At 41.5% G+C, this 19,518-nt stretch overlaps 1 protein-coding gene across 5 annotated transcripts in view; it reads left to right on the plus strand.

Annotated features, from left to right (window-relative positions):
* The window catches only part of TFDP2 (transcription factor Dp-2), a 66,001-nt gene that overhangs the window by 15,578 nt on the left and 30,905 nt on the right, over window positions 1-19,518 (plus strand). For 3 of the 5 annotated variants that reach the window (XM_064457695.1, XM_064457696.1, XM_064457694.1), the window contains exons 3-4: window positions 3,627-3,693; window positions 16,894-16,997. In XM_064457695.1, coding sequence (XP_064313765.1) covers window positions 3,627-3,693; window positions 16,894-16,997 — 171 coding nt within the window. Of the gene's footprint in view, window positions 1-3,626; window positions 3,694-8,751; window positions 8,822-9,523; window positions 15,324-16,893; window positions 16,998-19,518 lie in introns of those variants that run through there. The other 2 variants (XM_064457697.1, XM_064457698.1) reach the window with 2 other exon arrangements.

Genomic DNA, 19,518 nt, shown 5'->3' on the forward strand with positions numbered 1-19,518 from the left:
TCTCAGAGGGTGGTTGCCTTGTCATAGATGAGGTCAGTTAAATGGCTAGAATAGTTCTCCTTTCACATGTCAATATGGAAGAAAGCAAGCTACTCTAACTGCTGAAGTTGGTCAAGAGGTCCTTAACAAGCCTTAACACTTGTCTTACACAGGAGACTTAAAAAACAATATAAAGGACATTAGCTGTTCTGCACTGATAGTCCGTGCAAGTTTCTTTCAGTTATGATGAGAGAGCCCTTTTTAGGTCCTACCTGAGTAGTTTCTCTAAGTGATACTACTATAGTATATCTACAAATGAGCCTGTTAGGGCTTACAGGTATAAGAAAACAGTCAGTGGATGGATTCCTTATGCATTTACAACAGCTGCATGTTATAATCTGGATTAATTCTAGGGCAGAGAGAACAAAAACTTTAGGTTACTGGAAAAGCTATTTCTGTAAGGAAAGGGAAGGATGATAGGCAGAGACTTGCTACCTGAACAGTATCTTAAGCAGTGGAGAAGGCTGATGAGCTACAAGAGCAGCTTATGACAGTTTGCCGCATCCATGGCCCTGGTGGTGATTCTTTTTTTCTTTTCCCTAGCCCCATTTGAAAACTTCTTAGTCACCTACTAGGAAAGGAGAAAAAAACTTGATGAAAATATTTAATAGGATGCAAATGCCTGCCAAGTGCTTGCTTCATCTTACTTAATGGCTGGATTCATCTTGCTGCAGATGGACAGAAGCAGGAATCCAGCTCCTGCCATACCCAGTAATCCAGACACTCTGGAGCAAAGATATAAAGCAGAAATATCACACGAACCATACAAAAAGTAATAAATGATGCCCATGTAAGCATTGTGTTATTTGCTGGTTTCAGCTTAGAAGTGGTTAAATGACAAGAGTCCCAAAAGCAGTGGGTAGTACAGTCTCCAGATAACAACACAGCCTGGAACCTGTGACATCGAAATGGAATACTGGAAAGTTCTCATTCTGCTGCAGGATTGTAATATTGTATCACACTTGGCTTCTTCTGAGGGCTTAGTTATGATAATTCTTCTGTAAAAGAAAAATTCCTTTGGATCTGTCACACTTCTCATTTAAGTTCTCATGAAATTCAAGTTTGTTTTGAAGATCTTCTAAACTTAGATACAAAGATTATAAAATTGAGAGAAGTGCTCCTGTTCTTGCGATGCTCTTTATAAATGTGTTACTAGGACCATCGTAATGAAAATACATATTTCTATGCAAACTACAATTTTGCTGTAATGTATAATTTGGATCACTGAAGTACAAGATACACAAAAAATAGAACTCAAGTACTTTGTGACACTTCCTTAAATATTGAATCAGTTAAATAATCTAAATCTTTCAGAGAATTAAATGTAAATGTTTGAATTTTTATAATGTCTGGAGAATCATCTTGGACTGACAGTGCATATGTATATCATCTTCAGTGCTTAACTGAAGCACCAATATGAATCAATAGGGAAATGTACAGTTGTAAATCTAGAGCTGAAGGTTCAACTGTGAACAAATTGCAGTGCTCTCTTTGAAGATGTTCATGGGAATCATAATTCTTATCCTTTCTCTTGGAACAAGTTAAGGCCCTTATAGCCAACAGTTAGTATTTATCCCTGTGGCTCCCACGTTCCTTCTCGGAATTAAAATTTTCTCCTATTTGTGTTTTTCTGTTCCTTGCAGAGGCAGGGTTCCTAGGGAGAAGCTGCTACTCTTCTTTATTGTGCAAAGGCAGCAGTAGTATGATCCAAGAGTGCTGGCTCTTCATCTTGGCTTTGCAGTCGTAATGCCCTTTCAATGCTACATGCTATGCAATTTACTAACCTTTCCAACCTCTGTTTTAAAGATCTCCTCAAGGATACATTTTCAGTGTAAGGAATCACAGTGACCTCTTACCACATGAGCTCTCCTTGATGCCCAAGCACCCGGGGGGAAGAGTACTAGAATGCTGCTGTTTTCCATATGGATCTGCTACCAAAACGTGATAAGAGACGTTTTGTGTTTGTTTTCACGTCCTCTTCCTCTTTCCCCTGCTCAAATCCAGGCGTTCCTGTTCACATCCTCCCTAGCCCTGCTGCATTGCCTCTGCACCACTGCCACCTGGTGGGAGACAAAAGGGGAAACGGGGAAAAAATGAGAGGCTGTTTCAAAAGCAACTTCTGGTGATACCATAGTCTGCAACAACCAAAGCATTTGGTTGCCCACTGGAAATAGTATATGACCATCTATTTGGGTCTGACAGGAAAGAGCAAGTCTGATGCAGACAACATCTGGGATAAACTGATGAACTATACTGAGCATCTCTAAGGGCTTGTTTACTGAAGCACGTAACTTAGCTCATTTAGGCAGTATTTTAGTCCAGGTAGTGCTGCAACAGTTAATGTTTGTACGTTGCTCCTGATGGTGAAAAAATCTTTATAGAAGTAGTTTCAAAAGAGTCTGTCACAAGGCTGTGTGAGGATTTTCCGCCTCAAAAATTTCTTGCCAAATACAAGTTCTGTAGTGGAACTGAGCGATTGCATGCTTGTAGTAGGTATTATTTGTTTTTGTGTAGTTTATTTTAGTTTCATGTTACTACTGTTTAATTTGTCTGCAATTAAATGATTCTCTAATTTGATACAATAAAAATTCTATAAGCGGCCCTAGCATATGTTCCATTATTACTACATACATCTGTAAAATAAAGTAAATATTTGATCCTTGATTGTATGATTGGTTTTTCTTAACTTAGATACCTGAATGCTTTGTCCCAATTACCTACAGAAGTCGTCAAATTTTAAAATACTTTGAGAAGAGATTTTGTAGTATTTAGTTTAATTGCCTACTGCTCCAACAGAGCTCAATCCTTCAGTGCTTATCACAGCTTCTGTCTTGGAAGCATAACAAAATGCTTGGTTGAACAGAGGTTACTACGGTGGTACAAACATAATGCTCTGAAACTGCAGAATGCCTTACCATTACTTGCTGTTGCTGGGCCCATGCCTTGCTAGCTGGGGTCTGAGGAACTTTCCATCTCTTCCCTCCCTCATCCAGAAACATGATCTTGTGTTTTTTGAAACAAACTCCACCTTCCTATGCTTTGTGTACATGCCCAAAATCAGAGATGCACCACTCTGTATATGATTTAGGTTCTCCATGTCTCTGGTAATTTGCCCTCAGGGTAAATCAGTTTTATGTCTGAAGACTAGGGAATGTATTTAAAAAGCATCAGTTGTCACATCTCCTCAGACCTGTAGACCGTGCAGCACAGTACTGAGAATACTGGACATCAGGCAGATTTCTGCTGTGTTATTGGTGGCAGCTGCTCTCTTTGACTTGGAGGAGGCAGTGACTTAGACCATAATAGCCAGAATGTGCTGCTTGGGTCATGTATATTACAGTGTCAGAATATTTAGGGTTTTTTTTAGGTAAGAACTTAGTTAAAATCAGAGTTTGTCTTTATATACGCACAGTGAGTATCTTGGATCCTTTGCTTTGAATCTCATGCTCTTGTTAGACTCTACTATCTGTAGGATTATGATGTTTCAGAAATGCAGAGCAGATTACTTTTGTAATACTGTTAGTTGCATACTAGAAAACATAGAAAGGTTTATCATATTTTAAGACTTAAAAAAATGTTTTGTTCAGGTTGGTGTGACTTCCACAAATGGAGACTTGAAAGGATTTATAGATCAGAACCAGAGTCCAACAAAAGGTAAGAAAATTCTATTTGTATACATAGAAAAGTAGTGTACATTAAGACTTATTTCTCTCTTATGTTTACTGAATTACTGTTATTGCTGGTTTCACTGCATATGGTTGGTTCAGTTTTGGGAGGCTCAGAATTTACATGTTCAAAATGTATTTTATACATCCACAGTGGCAGATGTTTTATTACTGACATGCAAGTGTCAGTAACAAAGAATGGAAGATCTTCAGGTTTTCAGAGGGGAAGAGAAAGTGTAGTAAAAATAAGTAGAAGATGGAAGAAGCCCTTTTTTCTTTCCCTGATGGTGAATAAGGTGCTGAATTTTGTCATTTCCACTCCACCCTTAAAGTTCCCAGATTCTGTTGTAGTCCAGATGGGAGAGAAGGTTAGGCAGGACTTCATGGTCAGTGATCTTGTGGTACTTTTATAAGCATTCTGGACAAATTACCATAATAATTATATTTTGTCCTATCCTGTTTCATCTTAGCATTTCTAGATTAATCACTTTTGACTCTAAAACAGTGTGTTGGCAGAACAGCTATAGGATTCCAATAAAATAAAACTGCAAACCCTTATCAATCTTAGAAAACTTGAGGATTCACAATTCAGGAAGTGCCTCAATCAGCCTTTCTCAGTGAATACTGGTTTGCTGTTATCCACTGCAATAAAACAAATGCATGTACTAGCTGGAAGAATTATTTTTGGCTCATCACAACAGTTGAGGCACGTCAGACTTCAGAGTCTAAAAATGAAAGAGTCTAAACAGAAAATGGCTAGAGCTACAGTGTCTTCCTAGTTTTCTAAACTATGCAGAACGTTACAGACTGGTTTTAGGCCTTTGAGAATTAATTTGTTGTGCACTGGTGAGATAATTCCCCTTAGGTGTTTCATTATTTTGTGATTATTGTGTCATGATACTAGGGAAAAAGACTAAAATAAGTGCAACATTTTCGAATCATTTCTGTGAGACAAGCAATTTATTTGTTCCAAGAATAACTAAATTCAATAACTTTATAAAGTATGGGGCATTACTGTTAGTAGTAATATCTCAGTGATCCTTATCCCAGTCTTTATTAGATTTTGCTTCTGGAATGCTGGATGTATTATTTACCTCCATTCTTCTATGTTTTCTAATATGCTATGCTCTAATGATATTTTTTTAAAAAACCTTCGGGTATAATTACAAATCACTGACATCTCTGTTGAGATGTAATGTCTTGTTCATGCTGGCTTATTCTTCTTGGAGAGTCAAATATTCCATGAAAGCTGGAAAAACTTGCATGCCAGTATCCAGGCTGTCTCTTACTTTCAATCTGAAGTATCCTTTCCTTACTTCTTCTGGCATGTCCACTGTTGAACTCTGGAAATTACAGAGGGGGAAGAAACTCCAAACATGCATTCAGATCCACAGTCTCTTAACAGGGTTTTGTGAACTTCCTAATGAATACAGTTTTTATTATTTTATCCATTATTTAAGTTAACTCATTTGCTGTAGTAAAAATACAGGCAATTTATTGCTATGTATCTGGGCCTGTTCATAATGTGCCTTTACAGAGTTCTTAGACTGAAGCATGATGGATTTATGATATGTTCAAGAGCAAAAGAGAGAGGCCATTTGCTCAAATAATGATCTTCTTGAAAGCATCAGATTTCAGGTGCTAGAAATGCTTCTTTAGAAAAGTTGCATTTATTTTTTTTCTTTCCAAAAAAGAGAATTATTTCTGGTGTGTGTTTATTTGTTATTTGCCTCTAGCACAAACATACTGATTTAGTACCAATATTGCATTAAAGGAACGCTTCATATTCCAGTGCTGAGCCATGAACACTGAACACATAGAAAATTCCTTGCAAATTTTGTCTTTTTTTTTTTTCCCCCAAATGAACTCTGGTCTGTTACTATACTATGAAATCTATCGTATAATCCTTGTTTTACTAGGTTTAATTTTGAAAAATGCTGGGCTGTTCTAGGTGAACCCACTGCTCTGCCACTTTGCCTAAAAACAGTGGGCTGCAGCCTGGATCATTGAGGATGCTGTTTCAAACTGCAGGAGAATGTCTTCAAACACCAAATCAGCTGTTGCTCTTTCTGTACTCATAGCTGCAGTCTCATTCTGTAGCATTAGCACCACTAGGTGTAGTTATGTAGGGGAAATTTTCTGGCTTTTTGCACACTAAAAATGGGTAATCAAAACAGCTAATCACTTGACCCTTGCACTCTAAAACTACTTTCCCTGCTTTTTTTCCGTTCACAGGCTTAAGTTTCAAAATCTCTTCTCCCAAGTTTTATCCCTGAACCATCTGAAGCACTTACTCTGTTGCTGCTGTTCCAGTGTGTGTTTGATCAGGCTTAGTTAATCTTTCCCACCATGGCCTGTAGTGTCCATGCACACAGGTTTATTTTGCTACAGGAGTAGTTAATGCTCACAGACTGCTTAGGTAATGCAATCTAATCTATAAATCTTAAAGTACTGCTGTGTCACTTCTGCTGATTTTAAAATCTGAATTACTGTTCCTAAATAGGTTGGCAGGTTTGGCTTATTTGGGGGTTCAGTTTTCTTATTACCTGCTTGTTAGTGAATACTGTGGTCTTCTTGCTGTAGGTTTTTTTGATTCAGGCTTTTTAGAATACTTTAAGTATTTTTTTATTCCTTGTATAGATGATGTTTGGGAAAAAGAAGCATTTCTAGTACCTGGTGTATCTAAACGCAATACAGATTTACTAAGGAGTTTGATGGTTTAAGTGTACAGAATCAAAGAACATATGTAGAAATTTGTAATCCTCATAAAAAGACTTACTGCCTAATTCCAAAGGGAACTAGGTTTTTCTTTCTAGATGTGCCTAGAAGAAATATCACAGTGCTCAACAGGGCATTAACTCAAAATGCTATTCACTTTGTTTAGTGAACAATTCCTATTCAACAGACAATTTACTTTCCCACATTTGTTGCCTTTAACTCATAGGCAACAGGCTCTTTTCGCGAAAGGATCTCCATTTGGAGCTTGTTTCCTCTGCTTGAAATGAGTACTCATTGGATCTGAGAGGGAATGCCACACGCGCATGGCGCTTGACCAATAGCCAGGGTACTCGCCTAATGCCAGGGGCCACTTGATGCAATGACAGTCATTGGGTAAAATATTTCAAGTAGTCCACACAGCACAGTCTGGATATCTCCTTTCTGAATGTTGTTTCCACTCAGTCTTTGATGTAGTAGATTCTTATTGTTACAGTCAAAATTGTTTGGCTATGGCAAACCAGGTTGTCTATGTTTCATTTCTTTATCTGAAAGTACCTGGCAGACTAGTGATTGAAATTATTCCTGTAGGAGACTGCATATTAATTTTCCTAGATAGAAGAAATTGGCCGTTTCTCATTCTTAGTGAAAGAATACTCTTGGGTTACTGAATGCGAAAAAGATGCTTCCTATCATGTTTTGGAGAACAGAGATGATTGTTGCTGTTCTTAGTCTTGGGAATAGATCTGTATGTATGTGTTAGGTATTCTAGTGTTTTATCATGAATTCTGCCTGTTGGGAGAAACTCCAGGTATGCTCTATGCTAAGAAGACTGACACACTTCCGGGTGTAGGCAGAGCTTTGGTGTTTAATAAAGTTAATTGACATCAACTAAGGTACTCCGTTATTTAGGCAAAACCCTGGTTTAAGTGGCAAGATGTCTTTGTGGAGTTGGCCCATTCTGTTAAAATTATTAAGTGTAATAGTTCAAGTTAGTTCTTAAACAGGTATAATTAGGTTTGTGAATGAGTTGGATAGTGACAGTTCAGTGGTGGTTTGGGGTGATTGTTTGAAGCTGTGAATGAATTAAATCAGACATACTGTAGAGTCCATGTTGAAAAGCTGCGTGTGTAACCAGGAGTGTTTAAAATTTAATGTTTGGGAGACGTTCCCAGTCAATAAGTTAAACACTTCCAGTTTTGTAATCCTGTTCCTATGTATTATAAAAATGGAAAATCAAATCTTTTCCTGCTGATTACAAGCAGAGGGCACATCTGTGTTACCGCTCAGTCACTCATCCCGTAAAGCCACCTCACCTGCCCTCTGCATCCCCATGGATGTCTGCTGCTTTGAGGGCTCCATTCTAGTTTAAGGAGTAGTCCCAAGGCTACCTGATCCGCTGAGCGTTGGAGTTGCCTAGGTATGAAGGCTTGTAATAAAATCAAGGTTTACAACCAGGTATTACTTGCAAAATCATTTTAGTCGTCAAAGAAGCTGGTGCTTCTCAGCTCTAAGTTCAATGAGATGTGGTGCCATCAGGGGAGCACTACTTAAACACACCTGAAATCACCTTCTGCGGTGACAGGTAAAGGGACAGCATGTCCTGAAGATTCTGTTGAACAAAACAAGGTATGCAGAGAACTCCAAATTTGAAAGCAGCTGCAGATTTTAAGGATTTCTGCTCCATCTGTGCAGTTCTGCAGAACGAGCTGGGGCAGGGGAGCCATGGCTGCCCCCCGCCGAGGGGGCAGGGCCCGGCCCTCCGGCCGCTGCAGCTCCGGCTCTGGCAAAGCGCCCTGTCCGTGACACAAACCAACGTGGGCTGCTGTGGGGCTTTGTGCCTTTGCTTTGTTCCCACGAGGTACCGGCGTTTCCCGCCTTAACACCCCGTACCCTGAGCAAAGTCTTTTTCAACTCCTTCCATTTCCAGGCGCTGCTGCCGAGGCCGTACTGCGGCGTGGGACGGGCTGACTTAAAATTGCCAGTTTCAGCTTGGGAATATCGGCGTGAATGACGCTATTTCCAACTGCAGACGCGGGGAAGGAGAGGCTTTGCTGAGGCGGGCTGAAGGCCGCGGCCCCGGCCCTGCCGCCCCGCCGCCTGCTGCGCCGGGGCTCGCTCGGCGCGCGATTGCTCCCGCCTGGCCGCGCCGCGCCCGCGGGTAACGACGGGGCGCCGGGCGGGGGCCGCCATGGCCGGCCGGGAGCCCCCGGGAGCCCCCCGCGTTCCCGGAGCCCCTCGCTCCGCCCTGCCGAGTCTAAACTCACCGCGGGGGGGAGGGGGGAAGGGGGGGGGCGGGTTGGCGCTGGGGGGCCGCCCGAGGCGGGGGAGGGGCGCACAAGAGGAGCTCCTGCCTGAGCGCCGGTAGCAGGAGCAGGGAGGTGTTACAGTGCTACGGGAAGGTGCCCTTGCAGTGCCCTGCTGTGTGCGGTGGGACGGGGGGTGCGCTGCCGCCCTGCCCTGGGGGACCGTGGCAGGCTGCAGGAGTTCGTTGCTGGGGGGAGGGGGAGCGCGGGGCTCCTGGGCGAGGCTGACCGTGAGCCAGCAACGGGTCCTCGCCGTGAGGAGGGCTGAGGGCACCCTGGGCTACTCGGGGAGGAGTGCTGGCAGCTGGCGGAGGGAGGTGACTCTTCCCCTCCACCCAGCCCTGGTGGCGCCGGTCCCCCAGTGAAAGAGAGACGCTCACGTAGGGGAGGGAGTCGGCCAAGGGCGGCTGAGGTCATGGAGGGACTGGAACATCCCTCATGTGAGGAAAGGCCTGGTACTCTAGTCTGGAGAAGAGGCGGCTGGGGGGGGAACTTAGCAGTGTACATAAATACTTGCAAGGATGGAGCCAGGCACTTTCCAGTGGCACCCAGTGATGGGACAAGGGGCTATGGTCACCAGCTGACACACCGAAGGTTCCCTTTGAACATAAGGAAGCACTTTGTCACTGTGAGGGTGACTGAGCACCGGCACAGGCTGCCCAGGGAGTTGGTGGAGTCTCCATCCTTGGAGATGTTCGGAAGCCATCAGGACATGGCCCTGGGCACCCAGCTCTGGGTAGCCCTGCTTCGGCAGTGGGGCTAGACAAGGTGACCTCCAAAGGTTCCTCCCAACTGCTCTGTGATTCTGTCTGCGGACTTGTAACTTTGCTTGTTAAGTATGTCTTTTACCAGGAATAGTTAGTTTAGGTTGGGAGGGGGGGCAATTAGATGAATCTCTTAGTAAACTGGAAAAGTTGGGGTTTGATCAGAATTATTACAGTAACAACAAAAACAACAGCAAAATCAGTAAAAATTATCAGGAAGGCTTGGGTTTGGGGGAAAAAAAAAATTACCAGGCTTTGAGCTGGACAATTCCCAATGAGAACATGTTTCAAAAAAAAAAAAAAATCAAGATGTCTCATGTAACAGGGTTGTTTAATTCAAAACTCGTAGCTACTGGTAGGAATGAAGAGGCAATAAACCTGATATAAATGGAAAAAGTCTAGTAAGGATTAACTTGTATTTGATAGGTTGCATTTTTAATTATACTGCGTCCAAGGTCTTGTTTTAACATGCTTTTAGCTTATTTTAAAAGTACTTGATGTACATGACCTGCAAGTAAGGGATATTCCCAAAAGTAAATCAGATCAACTAAATACACAGAGAAGTCACGTGGAGCACAGGCTTAAATTTCAATAGATAATGATGTGAAAATTTAAAGAACTCTAAATTTTTAAGGGCCTGTACAAAGGTTGCTGAAACCATATTTTATCATCTTTCATGGGGAATACTCTTGCATGTAAAAAAATTAGTTTATTTCACAGGTTAACCATTCTGTTTGCCTCCTAAACAAAATCTATTGGCTGACCCAGTGTGTCTGTGTCTGAAGACACTGGGTACTGATACACTTCTGTCTATGAACAGTGAGTTGGCAGTTACTAGTCAACAGGGTGTGGAAGGAAGAAGCAACAGTTTTTGACTGGTTGACTACGAGTGACATATTTGATTCTCATAGTAAAATGGTAGTGTAGACTAACAGTAGTTTTGGTGAATCATACTGTCCTTTGTTAATACTTTTTTGTTACGATATTCTTAAATTCTAAGAATTTACATGGTATTCTCTGCTTACTGCTGTGGAGGGAAAAGGAGGTCCAGCTCTAGACCACCAGACTTGCCACAGGCTCCGTGAGGGAGCATCCCTTAATCAGATGAAATTGCCGTCCAGATTCCTTTGGGTGGTAATCTTAACTCTTAATACAACTTCACAATGAACTTTGTTTCAATATGTCTTTTTTTATGCAGTACCTAATTTTTACTAAGTCCTGATATGGCTGGCGTTTTCAAAACTTCTCAAAACACAGGACTGCCGTATGTCTATGCGACTGTAGTGGAAGCAGTAAGGCAGGTGTCTTTCTCTTTCTCTTTTTTTTTTTTTCTTTTTTTTCTCCCCCTAATTAACATATTTACCATTTTCTGCCTTTTCTTGTGATGTAATCTTTTGCTTGCTTTGATAGACATCTTCTCTGGCAACAGTGCCACCTAAATTGCCTCTGGTCACCTCACAGCTGCTTTTAAACATTTTTCTTTGCTTAGTGCCAGCATAGCTGTGTAGGTGACCAAGCAGTTCACCAGACCCAGGAACAGATTCAGCAAAAAAAATACCCATTGTTCCCCCTTGCCAAAGGAAAAGAAGGCGAGTTCACTGCATAGCAGCCATAGCCGTAGCTGTGCTGGCTTGCAGGCAGGAATGAGCATTGGCGATGAGGTCTGCCTAAACAAATTTTAGTGGCGGTGTGCTGAATATCTGAGCAGCGCCTGGGGGGGCTTCCAGCTCGAGGCCTGAAGAGCACTGGGAGTTCATTGTGTGCTTGAAGAGATTTGCTAAAATGACCAGGACAACAGAATGGGTTATCAGTAGGCCTACACTTGGCACTTTGAGATTCATAGAACTGTTAACTCCTATAAATTTGTCTTAGACTGAACAGTAAAACACTGAAAGTGTACTGGTCAGTGTAAGCCAGAAGTACACTGAAATATTGTCTGCCCCATTTTGTTGTTTTGGTCTGGTTTGGGGTTTTTGTTGTTTTTTTTTTTTCTCCTACAGATCTCTTTGATTTCACATCTTTCTACATATGTATGTACTTCTACAGACTAGAGAATTTTTAAAGTTAGGTTTATAGCCTAGTAGGTTTGTGCAATAAACAAATGAAGAAATCTACCAAGAAAATATATGCATAAAAATAGCACGTTAATAATTCAGTTTTTCTGTATGCTTTTGTAATACTGTATCCTGATCTTGGAGATCAGCTTCTGTTTTAGTGTAACAGGGGAGCCTGAGGACACATCACATATGTTATTGCAAAATATCCTAGTGGACTTCCGATATTTCACAACTCCAAACTGGGTGTTTTTGCCATTACTGGTAGCCATAGGCTGTATTATTTAAAATGGCTGTTCACTGAATCACTTTTAAAAACATGGATATTTGTTTCAGAGCTCTGAACATGAAATCCAAATTACCAACACTTCCCTCACGTTTTGTCTAAAAACTGAAAGACTTTTTTTTTGTTGATGTACACAGTGTGTGACCCCAGCTGGTTGGTCTGTGCTTCCCATCAGCTATGGTTTCCTTCAAACTGGCTGTGACAGATTCTATAGATTTTCTGGTTGACATTGTTCCTGATTATCTTTGCAACTAAGCTGCAGACCTAAGAGATTCAGTTACACAGGAAAAAAAGACTAAAACCTCTTTAGCTTCATATTTGTATAGGAGTCCATGTTGTTTGTGTGAAGTTAAGCTATTTAGGATGTCACATAGGATTTAAAATTAGTCTTGTGGGATGGTTAGTTAGTGGGTGCATGTGAGCATGCATGTACATAAACATGGATAATTTTGTTCTGTGACTGCTTGAAGCTGAAGATCATTTAAATGGGATTTTTCTTTGTGTGTGCAAGTAAGAATATTTTGCAAATGCCAGGAAGAATAATATTTATGTAGTTATCATGTTTTTCTAAATATGAAAGAATAGCAACACTGGGTTTTCTCCATGAGAAACAACAATAGTGGTGAATGAGGGATGGAAAAATAATTTATGTAGAAGCAAAGTGGTTTTGTTCTAAGAGAGACATATATGTGTCCACTGACAGATTTTTATTTTGAATTTGCATCGGTGATGAGCGTGCTCAGTTTGTGATGGTTTTATATATATTGCAGTTAAAGCCTCTGTGTGAGAGTTTTAAGTGGGTTTCTTTCCCATGTGCTTGGTTTTCCATAGGTAAAATGGGAATAATGACACTGACCTCCTTTGTGCTTTGAAAGTACTGCTGAGAAACATTATATAAGAATTGAGTATTATTATACAAATCATTCTAGTTTGATCCATCTCTGCTGACCTTTTTCATCCATGCAGTAAGATTACCGTGACTAGGAGGCTGATGGGTCTCATTGTGTTCAGCTTATCACTGTACACACTGGTGTTTTTCAGTGGAACATAAATCAGTGCAATCTTTTTTGTCCCCAGATGATGAGCGTTATTAAGGCTTGGCATTTATGTGGAATCTGATCATGTTTAAAGCCCTTACAATTGCCTTTATCACAATACAAGTGATAAAGTATATTACTTTGGTGATATTTCTGCTCTAAGTTGAATACAGAAGTCTGTTGAATATTTATAGATGATATACAGTGTGACATCTACTTCTTTCTTCTACTTTTTCTGTGCTGATTTAGAAATAAGACTTGAAAAGATTGTACCTGTTGATGCTTGCTGTTTTGTAATACTACCTTGCCTTCAAAGCTTTAGAAATTACCAGCTCTTAAGCAAATGGGGGTGCACTAACCTCAAAAATTTGGTGTAAGATACAGCTAGTCATCTTAGCAAAGCAAATGCCTGCTCTCTGAGCTGGTTGCACTTGTGTCGGCAGTTTCCAGTTCGTGGTCATGCTTCTGCTGTGCTGGGGCCGGTCCTCGCCAGCTCCAGGTCTTTCAGTGTCAGCTGTGTCCCACAGACCTGGGTTGCCGCTGGGCAAGGGCCACAGGTGTGACAGGATGCTCTTGGAAGCTGGATTTCTCTTTGTTTAGAAAAGACTAGTGACACTGGCGATATTGACTGCAAAGTCTGTCTCTTCAGGTTGGGGTGCTGATATGATCCATTTGGAAACGCTTTAACTTTTTGCAGCAACTAACTGAACCAACTATCACATTTGCTGTGAAGAGGGGTGGGAAGGTGGTGTTTCCACCATTAAATATTTGGAGCAGTCAAGGCCACATGAGTATCTGGACTATGATGCTATTTTGGGGGAAAAAAAATAAAACAGGAGGGAGGGAGTATTTTATTCGTAAGTGATAAAACTTCTCGTTCACTACTTTTTCAACTGCTGACAAAGAATGACCTCTTACTGTGAAAATTTGGTTGCGCTTTCCTTGAGTCCACGGTGGATGAGAGAGACATCACTTATAAAAAGAAAGTGGTCCCTTTCTGTCCTATTTGTGTTCAAAAGTCTACACACTCGCATATTTATATTCACCCATAAAGAAATTTAAAAGGAAGGACAAGGGCAGGAAAACATTTCTTTGAAAACCTGATAAACTCTTAAGATCATTTTGATGATGCTGCTGCCAAATGAGGGATTTGTGTAGGGATTAGAAGATGATGATCTTTCTTACTGGCAGTAACTCTAGCCAAAAAGACTTTTAAGCATATGTCATACGTAAGCAACTGTCTTTTTCAAATCAAGATCAAGTAATTTGAATGACCCTTGCATTTACGAAAGTTGCCCTAGAGGTGACTATATACCTTAATCTAGGTAGCTTTGTAAATGAAGGCAAAGTGCAGCAGTAGCTCTTAATTACTTGTTTGGGTTTTTTTTTTTTTCCCCCAGGGCTGCCACAGTTGATCTGTGGCTTTGGCCATGGGTGTTGTATTTTTAAGCTACAGTTTTCAGGGAGCTTCTGTGTGCGTGCAAGGGTGGGGGTGTACATACATATGTATGTTAAAACGATTGCCAGTGAAAATACATTACCATTTACATGCCACATGTTGAGCAAGAAACAAACCGTGTGCACAGCAATTGATGTGGGACAGTGGGTAGACCCGTACATTTAACTTACACCAGCAGCGCTAGTTGTACGGTGCAGTAAGTCTGACATGTCTCAGCCTTATGTTTTGAAACGTGACGATACGGGACCTCCTGCGGGCCAGGAAGTGTCGCTGGGGACGGCTCCGTGATGCAGCCCTGTGGTAAGAGAACTGTAAGCCAAGCGCTGACATTTCAGGATTTTACTGCACTTTGCCATGTGACCATATGTTGTTGACACCAGAGAAGGTAATTTATTTCTTTTCCCTGGTAAGAAAAAGGGACAAGGAGAAATAGCATGAGAGCTGATCTTGGAGAAAAAGGGGTCAAAAGTTTCAGCTACAGCAGAAAGAGGAAAATGGCTACAGCAATACTGGGAAGTGACAGGCACGCTACCGATAACAGCAGCCTGCAATGAGAGGGGGTACTAGGTTTTGATGAGAGCAAACTAGCACAGCTTAACAAATCCTGGGCAAAATCGTGTAGGAAAAGTAAAACTGACAAGTAACTGGCCAGTTAGGGAACTACTTTGAGCTCAGAATGGGAACACACTATATGCAAATAATGAATTACTCTTGTCTTGTCCACTCTGGCGCTACCTCACAAAAGGTGTTTCATAATAGAGCAAGGATTTACTGTGGGGGTAGGTTTGCGGGTGTGTGCGTTTTGTAAGTTGTTTTTTTCTAGATGAGTTAGGTGACCAAATAAATTATTCAATTTATTGAATAGAGAAGCAGCAAGCTACTTCTGAAGATGTTATCAGATACAGATCTGCCTTTTAGAAAATCAGTATTAAGTAATTGTATTACTCCAGATGCCAAAGGAATTTACACTGAACATTAGAACATCCTTGTCTCAAATGGTAAACATTTGTTACATCTGTTCATTTTTTTTATAAAGGTGAGACTTTGCGTGTGTGTCCATCTTTTCTACTTCTGTGCTGTAGCTACAGAAGATCCTTCTTTAAGTATTCTTTTTCTCTCAGTTGTCTTGCTTCAGCTTTCTATGACAGAGAAGTTACGCTGTTGAATTTATGATTTTCCAGTTACCTCATGGCAGAACGTAGGTGTACTAAAAAAACCAAAGGACCATGGTTCAGGACCAAGTGAACAGAGCAGAGCAGGCAGTGGAAGAGAACAGGTTATATGAGAAAAGACCAGGGAACAGAGATGTCAAACACCACTGAGTCAGCTTGGCACCATCGGGGCTAAGCTGCATGTTGACCAGCTCCTGTGGAAGGAGGGCAGGGCAGTGGTGAGGGCTGGCGTCTGCACTGTTCTGACGGAACCTGTCACCTCGGATGCCTTCAGTTTCTGCCTGCTAGTACTAGAGAGTGTAAGTAGCTCTTCAGGAGCCAGTCATTGGCCTTACGGCTCATGACCCCAGCTAGACCCAAGCTGACTGTGTGGATTGCGAGGCAGTGGCAGCTCTTCCTTATATTTGATTCTGCCTCCAGCCCCACCACTGTAATTCCTCTTTTTGAATAAAGCTGTGCATAAGAATGGGGCGAGGTATTTGATTGATCGATTCCCAGCTCTCTTGCTTTGAAGCTGTCAGAGACAGGAGCTGCTGCCACCACAATGTCCATAGATAAATAAGTGTTCACTGCTTTGAGTGTCTTGTGTGCAACAGTTTGAACACTCATGGGCTAGTAGTGCTGCATGTCAGTTTTGATAAAGACAATAAGTGAAAGATTAATCAAGATTACAAGATATGATTTGGAATAGAGGATGAGCAGCAGCATTTGTGAGGCTCTCAGCATAGAACTGCGCTTCTCTGTGAAGGCAGGATGAGTTAGGTCCGTAAGCAGTCAGGGATCACAAGGGTGATAAACATCTCGGAGTGAGAACATGCTGGGTTAGAGATGGTGGGGTTGGCTTTATCTTGACATCCAGCTGCCTGCTCTGTTACTATAGGTAAGTTGCAAAGGCATCATTTACTCCAGCTGTACAGTGAGAGGCTGTGGTAGGCTTACTTCGCTGATGTTTTTAGAATAGTGTAGTATAGTCAGATGAGGAATGGTTAAGGCTATGAAGATACAGGGATACATATTTTATGTATTTTATACATGTGATTATAGGTAGGATTTGTATGCTGACTTCTTTCTGTAAGTATACTCATTGACTTTAACTTCTATTGCTGAGATATGGCAGGCTGTGTGCTCTTTGTCTTAGGCAAGAAGAAATTGTTTCTGGAAATAAAATACTAACATGTAATTTTAAAGGTAAAATAGCAAAGGTGTAGTTTTGTGAGGTGTCCTTGTGACATCCGCTAAAAGGTCAGAAGGCTGTTATGTGAGGGTGTGTTTGCAGTGTACAAGTCAAAAAGGCTAACCAGATTCCAAAACTTTAAAATTATGTGAGAATTTGTCAAAGTGTTATTCCTAGAGTACTAAGGAAGTAATTAAAAACTCTTTTTACTGCTCTTTTTAGGTAATATTTCAATAATCGCATTACCAGTTTCCAGCACCAACTCCCCAACGAAGATTTTGCCAAAAACCTTGGGACCAATCAATGTGAATGTTGGACCCCAAATGGTAAGTTTTGCAACTCCAGTAACGCTAACTTGTGTAACTAGCTGCCTGACTTCCTGTTGATGTAATATGGAAATACGGAAAACAAAGATGTGAACAGTGCTAGGAACTTGCGGCTTCCTGCCTCAGCTGCAGGGGCGCTGGAGTGCCCCACCTGGATGGAAGGTGATGATGTGTGGGTACAGCAATCTTGGCGTGCCAGAATTGCCACTCCCAGCTACGCTGCTGGGCAACCTTGGGGGATACCCATCTTCCTGGCTTTGAATGGAAATAGAATCAACTTTACTAGCTGACATTTTAACATTCAAAAGTGTATTAAGAAAAAAAAAAATCTCATTATGAATGTTATTAATGCTCTTTATTTTGAGCGATGTTCTCACCAGTAAATCTCCAGCATTGGCAAAGACTAAATGTCTTGGATGTGTCACTAGAGATTTAACTTGTTGAAACTACTCTTCTTAAAGAGGAGTGTAGTGTCTTTTCCTGTCAATGATAACTGTATGTGGGAGTATAATCCTGTTTCAGGGGGTTTGGATCTGGTTTTGCGAAAAGTTTTCGGTTTTTCTGATGGCCAGAGAACTAAATACACAACACAGCAAACCATTTCTAATAACCTGATGCCTACTTGCCAAGCACTTAGCCTGACTACAAGAGCCATTTAAGGTGTTTTTTAAATAATCATGGTGTGTCTTTTTCACATGAGAAGTTCTTGCTGTTCTTCAGTGGCTTTTATCCCAGTTGGACACATGGGCACAAGCATTGCAACCGGGCCCCCCTGGCTCCATCCTCCACTGTGCTGAGCTCTGCATCTGAAGTACTAGCTATGGGCTGTCTGCCAGAGCACAGCACTCCTCAGTGCATCCGTACTGATGCAAGTGTTGCTAGAGCACATGCCCTGGAGCATTTCACCAGAATAGTTCTACTACAAAAGAGTTATTTTGTGAGTGCAATAAGTAATAGCCAAGAACAGGGGAGAGCAGTCAGTTAAGGCAGTTCCTACTCTTAGGAGTGACTTCTCAGGACCCTGATTTTGGTTGAAATGAACCCCAGGTAACAGTTTAGGCTCTATAGCAGGTAGATGTTGCAAAAGCTACTGCATGGTGTGGCGCACACGTTTTGTTGTGTTTTTTTTTATTCTTATTTTCTTTTTAAATTTTTCAATTATTTTATTTTATTCTGCTGCTTTGCAAGGATACATCTATATTCAGAAAACTTTTTCTTATTAAATAGCCATTAGCACAAGTCTCCGAAGACATCCAGTGTACAGTTGTGTTGTGTCCCAGACTATCTAAAAGAGAACGTTCACAGGTTCTCAGTCGTGGGAACATTAACACTCCTTTGGCATCTCATCTGTGTTAGCAACTTCCTGCTGCCGCAAGGGGCTTTTGGCTTTATTTCACCACTGTAAGTTACAGCCCTTGCAGCTGCTCCAGGTCCTTTCCACAAGCGCACAGTCCTCAGGATCAGTGGGGCGGGCCATTGGCTGAACGGTGACCATTGGGCTGAATCCCTCAGGGTATGGCTGTGCTAACAGTGAAATCAGCACAGTTTGCTGGATTCTTGCATGTGGGTGTTTGTTACAGTTTCTTCAGATTCAGTCTGTCGGTGTAAATTTAACAGCGTATTATTGATAAAATGTTAGTGCTTAGTTACAGCGATTTAACACATCCTACAGGTGCTCTGTTTGCTAAATTAGAGTGAGGTTTCCTTTTTTATGCTCTGCAGTGAATTCATGTGATTGCTTCAGGCACACTGGAGAAATATTTGCTGTTAAGAGAAGATAGTATTAGTTCTCTGAAAATAGTGTAGCATTTTTTGTGAAAGCAAACATTCAATAGTAAATTCAGAAGTGACACTGAAATAGCTCTGATTTGTGTACCCGTGACACCTGTGCCCCTGCATCCAAGAACCTGCAGCTTGAACAACAAGCTGCAGAGCGGTGCCTACGAAACAGGTGTAGCCAGAGCGCATGGCTGCCGGGGGGCAGGGGCTCCCGGGGGGCGTGCTGCTGGTGTCTGCCCCCGCTAGATGGCACCAGGGGATGGAAGGATGTGGGACAGTTGGCCTGGGAAACACCCCAACATGATTTTGCCACGACAGTTTATTATAGCGGTTGTCACAAGAAAATGATGAGGAGATCAGACATAAAATACTCTTTTGTGACACGTTTGGTCTGTGATTTACAAGACATCGGTAGAGCAATGCAAAACCTCAGAGTGGGTGGAATGCAGTGAAATGCATTTCAGTCTGCAAAATATTTAAAATCTTTTTCTCCCTGGCATGTCTGCCATACGCTGGCAGAAACATATGCTTACTGCAGCTAAATGTAATTTATAGCGTTCTAAGAAATGCATATAAAAAGTTACTGGATTAGCTTGATGTTTAGCTAAAATATTGCACTGCTGGTTCTCACATATTGGTGTTACACCAGTGCTGAACTTGAGCAAGCTTTTAAAAATCAATCATTCTATCACAAGATGTTTTTGACTTTCAGCCAACGTAGCAGTAAGTCGATAAAAGCTGA

The sequence above is a fragment of the Phalacrocorax carbo genome, chromosome 7, assembly GCF_963921805.1.
Source record: "Phalacrocorax carbo chromosome 7, bPhaCar2.1, whole genome shotgun sequence".
In the NCBI taxonomy this organism is placed as follows: Eukaryota; Metazoa; Chordata; class Aves; order Suliformes; family Phalacrocoracidae; genus Phalacrocorax; species Phalacrocorax carbo.